We start from the raw sequence: 7,789 nt of genomic DNA on the forward strand, positions 1-7,789 counted from the left end.
CTGAATTAGAATAACTGTTTGAACGGAATTGTTGTGCATACGATGTTTTTCGTATGACACGCATTCGATGCTTGCATCTCAGCAGTGTATATTATTGATCGACATTCTTGATTTGCACCGTCGGACGAGTGTCGGATGGAACACATCGAACGTGTAGAGCACTCTTGTTTAAGTCAATGTTTTTTTATTTATGACAATGCACGGGGATTTAACTAGTAAACTTAAGTGTTGAGTGATGACGGCTGAGTTGTGTTTGCATTTAAAGCTAGCTTACCGCCAAGTGTGGACATAGTAGTATTGCTGATAGGTTGAAACGAGTTTGAGGTTTTTAAATTTGGTGTACACGGGCGGGAATGGAAATGGAACTATGAACTGTGCACAAGCAGCGCAGGGTGACAATGGTCGAGGAAGCCATGCAATGGTTCGCCTCATCGGTCAAGATCTGCGACAGGGTCGGCACGCCTCGTGGTTTAAGATACTCCCTCCGTTCGAAAAAGACTGTCTCTCAATAGATGTATCTAGCATCAAGTATAGGATAAGCTTTTTCGGATGGAGGGGGTATGTGAAGAGATATGATGCTATATACTGTGCAAATTAAAATACTTCAGAAGGCCCGATTCTTTAAGAGAAAGAATGGACTGGACAAGGAGAGCATCTATGCTCCAGCACAGAATAACACTTTCGAGAAGGTATCCCTGGTCTTCTTGGAGAAGACTTGCTTTAATTTGCCGAGATATTCTCTTCCACAATTTCAAATTTATCTCCATCAGAGCATAAGTCATTAATATTAGTGTTAATATCAGTATCACTAGTGTCACTACGACGAGAGATGAGCTGCGACCCATTTCTTCATTATCGCCAACATCCTTATTCAAAAGCATATCAAGCCTAGCCACCTCAAGTTTTCTCATAATGTCAATATTGCAACCGATCATTTCTAAAGTGCATCCCGAGTAAATACCAAAGGATGTGCGTCAAAGGTGCGGGCGGGTTGGGGTCCTTTTGGTGAACTCGGGTGCAAGGCAGGGCGGCAACGCAAGCATGCAAAAGCAAGAAGGTGAACTTCACGGTCGAATGTGTCGCACGAACTTTTGCTTAGGTCGTATCGTATCCACGGTAGATGGAAAGTATGTGCTGCAAGTTCCTAATCGGTGAGAGAATCTAGATGGGGCGTAGGGGGTGGCAAAGGTGTTTCACCCTCTTATGTTAGTGTAGAAGCCCGGCGTGCCCGTGCCCTTTCTCCGCATGATTGCAAGTTTGCAACTTGCTACTAGTCCCTCCGTCTCTAAATAATTATCATCAAAATGAATAAAAAAGGATATATCTAGAATTAAAATACATCTAGATACATCCTCTTTTATCTATTTTGATGACAAGTATTTCTGAACGGAGGGAGTACGTCCCAGCTTATCACAGGGCGTTGCCATCCCTTCCACCAATAAACATCCGCGGACACGTCCACGTCCACAGACAGTAATCGATAACCTTTTTCTTAATACCTTCCCAATCGTCCTTTCATAGGCGGCGGAGTACATAGATCAACATAGCAACAAATGGTCATAGAGCATACCAGCAAACGAACATAGTTCATACAACCAAAACATTTCTGGACATGACTAGATTCATACTAAAAGAACTAGATAAACAGAGACGAAGAGCTGGCGAGTTGAAGTGCCTTGTGCTCCGACTGCTCGATGGCAAGCCGAAGTGCCTTGGCGAGTGACCGGCGGTCAGGAGCTGGTCGTCCAAATCTACCGGCGCGCGCATGCGGGATCGGCGGGAGGACATCACGTCGGCCACCACCGCCCTTCCCTTTCCCCGCCGCCTCTCGCGGCATGCGGCGCGAGCCTCCAGCGTCTGCCTCTGCGTTCGCGCCGGCACCAGCGCATGCACGAGGACTCAACAGTGGCCGGGAACGTGAGCAGGAGCAGGTGTGGAAAGTGGCTGCGGCGGTGGACCGGGAACTGTGAGGGCGCAATGGGCCAGCGTCGTTGTCCGCACTGCGTCACCGAGTGATAAGGACAGCGTGGAGCCAGATCTTCCGTTGCCGCCCTTGTCCAGCTGCGACTGGCTCTGCAGATGCGTACAATGAGCTCCTCGTCGTCGTCCGCCTTCACCCCGCGCGACAGCGACTCTCGGCCGATGAGGTCTTTGCTACCAGACACTGCGCTGCCGGAGCTCGACATTGAATCAGAAGGGAAGGGGGCGAGGAAAGGAGATGGAGAGTGTCGTAGAGACGGAGAGTGTGGTTTGATCCGGGTCTAGGGTTCATCTGGGTGGTATTTGTGGGGTCCGGATGAGCCGGTTCAACGTGGCGGACACATCAAGGGCTCCGGGCGTGTATGAGCCTCCCCATTTCTCAAATTCGTCTCAGATTTAGGCTGGAATGGATAGGTACCGGTTACTATAAGACCGGTTTAGGGAAGACTGGCTTGGTCACATTTTCTTACCGGGGCACTGACCGGGCGATTCGCTCGGGCAGTTTGGGGAGCCCAGCTGCAGATGCTCTCGTGTCAATGATCAAGAGGGAGCTGCGAGTACGTACTTGATAAATCTGTCCTCGGCTCCTTCGCCTAGCCAAGTCACAGTATCACACACACACAGGTCACGCACTTCCCTCTTCACAAATCAACTTGAAAGGAGAAGCTCAGAAGATCCACGAGGATGTTCCTAGCGATGCAGGTCGTCCTCAGGTACGATAAGGTGCATTCTGATTTCTGAACAAGAACAAATCGATCTCCGGCTCTGCCCGGCTCGTGTTCTTGGATTACGAATAAGAAGTGAGGCACGATATGATCTCTCATACCCGAATTTCTATGTGTTTGGGTATGTGTCTGCAGGAGAAATACCGTTGCTGGGCCGTCCGCGCTGGCTCGCTTCGTCAGCCACTGTGGCTACTCCACGGCCTCCAATTCCCAAAGGTTGGCCGGGAAGGTGGCCGTGATCACTGGTGCCGCCAGCGGCATCGGCAAGGCGACCGCCGCGGAGTTCGTCAGGAACGGCGCCAAGGTCATCCTCGCCGACATCCAGGACGACCTCGGCCGCGCCGTCGCCGCCCAGCTCGGCCCGGACGCGGCCTACACCCGCTGCGACGTCACGGACGAGGCGCAGATCGCTGCGGCCGTCGACCTTGCGGTGGCGCGCCACGGCCGGCTCGACGTCATGCACAACCACGCCGGCGTCACCGGGCGGATGGTCATAGACTCCGTCGGGTCCCTCGACCTCGCCGACTTCGACCGCACCATGGCCACCAACGCCCGGTCCGCCGTCGCCGGGATCAAGCACGCGGCGCGCGTCATGGTGCCGCGCCGGAGCGGGTGCGTCATCTGCACGGCGAGCACCGCGGGGGTGCTGGGCGGCATCATCGCGCCCACATACGGCATCTCCAAGGCCGCCGTCATCGGCGCCGTGCGCGCGTTTGCCGGGGAGCTGGGCCGTCACGGGGTGCGCGTGAACGCCATCTCGCCGCACGGCATAGCCACGCAGTTCGGGCTGCGCGGGCTGGCAGAGCTGTTCCCGGAGGCGAGCGAGGAGGAGCGGAGGCGGATGGTGGAGACGGGCATGAACGAGATGGGCGGCGGGACGGTGCTGGAGGTGGAAGACATCGCCAGGGCCGCCGTGTACCTGGCGTCCGACGAGGCCAAGTATGTCAACGGGCACAACCTCGTCGTCGACGGTGGGTGCACCGTGGGGAAGGGGCCCAGCAAGCCAGCACCGTCGCAGTAAAAGAATTCATGGTGCTGAGCTCGAGCGTACGCCATTGTTGTCATGGCTAATTAGGATTTGATTAAGTTGATTAGCGAGTTAATCCCCACCCACCAGTCAAGTGTGCCGGCAGTTAGGCTTTGCCAAACCAAGCAAAGTTTGCTCGCATGCTGTGGCGTAATGGCGTTGCAATAAAGGTTACAACGGAGTTCATTTTTTGTTAAACCCAGTGCATCACACACGCTCACAAAAGCTCTTCCATCGCTTTAATCCGGTTGCCCGATGGATGAGTCACCGCAAGCCACCACTATGAGATCGAGTTGAAGTTTACCCAGTGATCAACATTCAAGAATTTTAGGTCAAGCCAATCTCGAACCATCTTCCAAACGCGAATGGAGAGACGGCACCTAGATATAATGTGAGCGAAAGTCTCCGACTCCTTCCTACGAAGTTGACAAAGGCCACAATTTGGCCATCCTCTTCTCTGAAGGCCGTCAGCGGTCCAAACTCTATCTTCCATGATTAACCAAGCGAAGAATTTGCATTTGGGTGGGGGGAGGGGGCAATTGTTTCAAATGACTGGTCTCATGGACGTCATCACCGTACCTTCAAACTGAGCATGATAGGCTGAGGCGGTGGTGTAGTTACCATTCAAGGTGAGCTTCCACGTTAGTGCCGGCGACCTCATCGGTGAGATTGACCTCCCGTAGCATCCTCCAAAGGAAAAAAAAACTATTGCAGTTGAGTTATATTCATACCAGCAGAGGTGTTTGTATTTCTTATCCAAATCTCGCCCGACATGGTGCTCTTGACAATCCCATCAGTGGACTCCAAGATCGCGAAGATGGACGGGCAACATCCTTTAGCTTGCACTCCCCCAAGCTACAGAGCATGCCAAGATTTTCCATCCGCCAATCAGCAAGATTTACCCATGTCAGCGCATAGAAAAGGTCCCTTGCTGTTGCATTTATGTTTGCCCTATCTCCAAGATCTAGTGCATTGTTCTGTTTTGGGGTTTTACTTGGTTTTCCTAATTAACCCGAAAAATGTTAGGTTTTCGCTCCAGTTTTCCTTATGAACTGATCATCTCTCTTGTTTTTAATGAAAGGCGGGAACCCCCTGCCCTCACGTTGAGGTTCTTAAAAAACTAATATATTCATGATTCAGCGACACAATAAAAATAGGATGCATGAAAAATGCAGCAATTCCTACTGCAAATTATAGGGTATGAACTACTAGTACTAAACTTATCTTGGTACACTACATTGCTAAGTTGACATTTGGCTACCTTGACATCTTGCTAAGTTGACATTACTTCTGGGAAACACCGACATGTGCTCGATTGTAGCTTGTAGGATACGTGTGGAGATTATACATCGTTATCTCTTGTATCCTCGTTTGCATCGATGAACCTTTTTACAGATATAACGAAAATTTGAATTTCCTATTAATGTTCTTATACGGAAAGTAATGGCAATGTTGTTTGTTGCATAGCATCTCTGTGTCCCATGTGTTTACTAACATGGATAATAGCTTATTTAATCACCAAAAATTCACATGTGAACATTCTTCCACACACACCGACGTGAATTATAAAATCAAGCAAAAAAATACTAGAAAAAACCAAACAATTCTGAAATTTTTAGGGTATCAAACTTGGTCGATTATTCTAGGCAAGATGACAAAATCGGAGTTACATTTGAAAACACAATTTGCATGTATTTTTTTTCACTAAGAATATCACGTGTGTCATTACTCACGAAACTTCATACACAAGTATACTAGTCGACCATGTATGTTACTTCCTCCATGCTGTCACCTTGTTGCGTACACACTGAACTAAGAGCATCTACAGCCGGGCTAGGAAAATTCGGGCCCTAAAACGCCCAACCGGTCACTCAAATGGTGTCGTCCACATCCACGTATCTCATATCCGATCCCCGTATCCATACTAAACCATGCAACATCGATCAAACTACGTAGATCAGCAAACAGACATAGGCAAGCACAATACATTCACCAAAAGATTACGAACGGATGTTCAAAAGACCACCAAAGTTCACATAAATGACGAACAACTTTAAACTACATCTAATACTTAAAATTAAATTGAAGAAAGCGGATCTTCACCGCTTCCTCGACGGCCTTTCCCCTTCCGGTCGCCGGCACGGCGGTAGCCGTCGATGGCTGGTGGAGGATCGTCTGATTCGTCGGATGAGGAGTCACGGTCGTCGGATGAGGAGGAGGAGGAGACGATGATGAGCCCTTTGAGCCGCCGGATGGTCCGGTCCTACTGCTGCTTGAGCTTCCCGCCGAGCTGCCTCTGTCACCTTCTCCTTGGCATTCGCGTTCTTCCGGCAGAGCAGCCGAGCATCCATCTCCACTGTTGTAAACGACCGGCAGTAGACCCACGCGAGGAGCCGCTCGTCCTCATCGGGCTCCGTCGGTAACCCGCGGCGGCGGCCGACAGAGCTCTCTGCCACGTCCCTCTTCCTTGCCCGCTGCCTCTCGAGGCAGGCGGCGCGCGCCTCTGACTCGGTGTGCGCATCCGGGCTGGCTGGTCGGGCACAAGTACCCACCGCTGCCCGTGTGGGAACAGCAGCCGGGCGGGGGCAGGGGACGGCATGGGGCAGGCGCAGATTGCGCAGCCCTCATGGAGCTGCGCACGGGCCGGCCGGGAGGAGCCAGCATCGACGTCCTCACTGGGGCCAGCGGGGGAGAGGTGAGGCGGCCGATTTGGAACTGCCACTCGTGTCCACCTTGGACCTCTTGAGGGCAATGCGGAGTGCCAGCTCCTCGTCCGAGTCGGAGTCAGAGTGGCTGTCGGCGCTTGACATGGTCGTCGGAGTCGTCGAAGTGGATCGAATCGGAGAAATTGGAGGGGAGAAGAAGAGACGGGCCGAGAGCGGAGTGAGGTAGGTTTTCCGGATTGGGGATATTTGTACGGATGGAGTGGGGTCGAGGTGGGCCGGACTGGTTTATCGGTTCCGCCCGAGCGCACCCAGACAACACCATATCCGGCCAATATTTGGGCTGGATATGAGGGGCTCCGGACAGCCCAGATGTTTGACGCCTGTTTGAGGCGTCCGGCTGGGTCACATTTTCGTGATCGGTCAGTGATCGAGCGACCCGTCCGAGCGTTTGAGATCAGTTTAGGGCGTACGGCTGTAGATGAGACCAGTTTAGGGCGTACGGCTGTAGATGAGACCAGTTTAGGGCCCCGGATGTAGATGCTTAATCGAGTGTATAAAATCGCGAGCATTGAAGCCGTCAAAACTCGAGATCTCGTGCAGTCAATGGTAACCTTTTTTTGAATCAAAAGGGGTTTCGCCCCGCCCCAACTTTTATAAAGCCAAAGTAAAAGTCACCAACACAAACTGTTAACAGCGCTCAGCGGCAACCGGAGAGTAGCTGCCACAGAAGAAAAGCCAGGTTTTAAGCTGCCCTATTACACAGTTTTTTAGGCAGATCTAGATGGGATACATAGCCAGGTAAGCATACATGCCAGCTCACAAATAGATCAAAGCAAAGATGTGCAAACTAGCAGGATGCAACCCAGCGATGCTCCGAGGATACATTAGTGCCACGCAATCCTAAGCAACTCCCCTCTTTGGTGGTCCAACAGCCTTAAGCATCAGAGAAGAAGCGCACCCTGAGACTCTGAACATAAGATTTTCCATTGCCTGATCGTTGCTCCCAACAGATCCAAGATACAGTGTATACTTCGCCATCTTCACCCCTGGAAAACAAAATCATTTCGCAAACGCCATAAGCTCCACAAGGCAGTAGCAGTAACAATGTTCAAAGCTTCAAAATGTTTTCTCCTCTTCCAAAAGGAAGAAAGCATAGCAAAAGAACCAGGCCTGGTAACATTAAAACTGTCAGCCACCAAAACCCACACCTGCCTAGTATGCAATCAAAGAAAAGATGTTGGATAGTTTCAGGCTCATTACAAAAGACACAGGACATGTCATCTACATGCCTGCGCTTGGCAAGGTTATCTTTAGTTAAGCTCTTATTATAGTAAATCAACCACAGAAAAATATGGATATTGGGTGGGACTTTGATTTTCCAGATATCATCT

The 7,789-nt window shown here is 51.0% G+C and overlaps 1 protein-coding gene across 1 annotated transcript; it reads left to right on the top strand.

Annotated features, from left to right (window-relative positions):
* The first annotated feature begins 2,501 nt into the window (after nt 1–2,501).
* LOC119367362 (momilactone A synthase-like) lies at nt 2,502–3,930 on the top strand. Its single transcript, XM_037632894.1, has 2 exons — nt 2,502–2,693; nt 2,841–3,930. Exons 1-2 carry the CDS (start codon nt 2,665–2,667, stop codon nt 3,724–3,726), a joined length of 915 nt encoding a protein of 304 aa, XP_037488791.1. The 5' UTR covers nt 2,502–2,664; the 3' UTR covers nt 3,727–3,930.
* The last annotated feature ends 3,859 nt before the right edge of the window (nt 3,931–7,789 follow it).

This window comes from Triticum dicoccoides, chromosome 2B, assembly GCF_002162155.2.
Source record: "Triticum dicoccoides isolate Atlit2015 ecotype Zavitan chromosome 2B, WEW_v2.0, whole genome shotgun sequence".
Lineage (NCBI taxonomy): Eukaryota > Viridiplantae > Streptophyta > Magnoliopsida > Poales > Poaceae > Triticum > Triticum dicoccoides.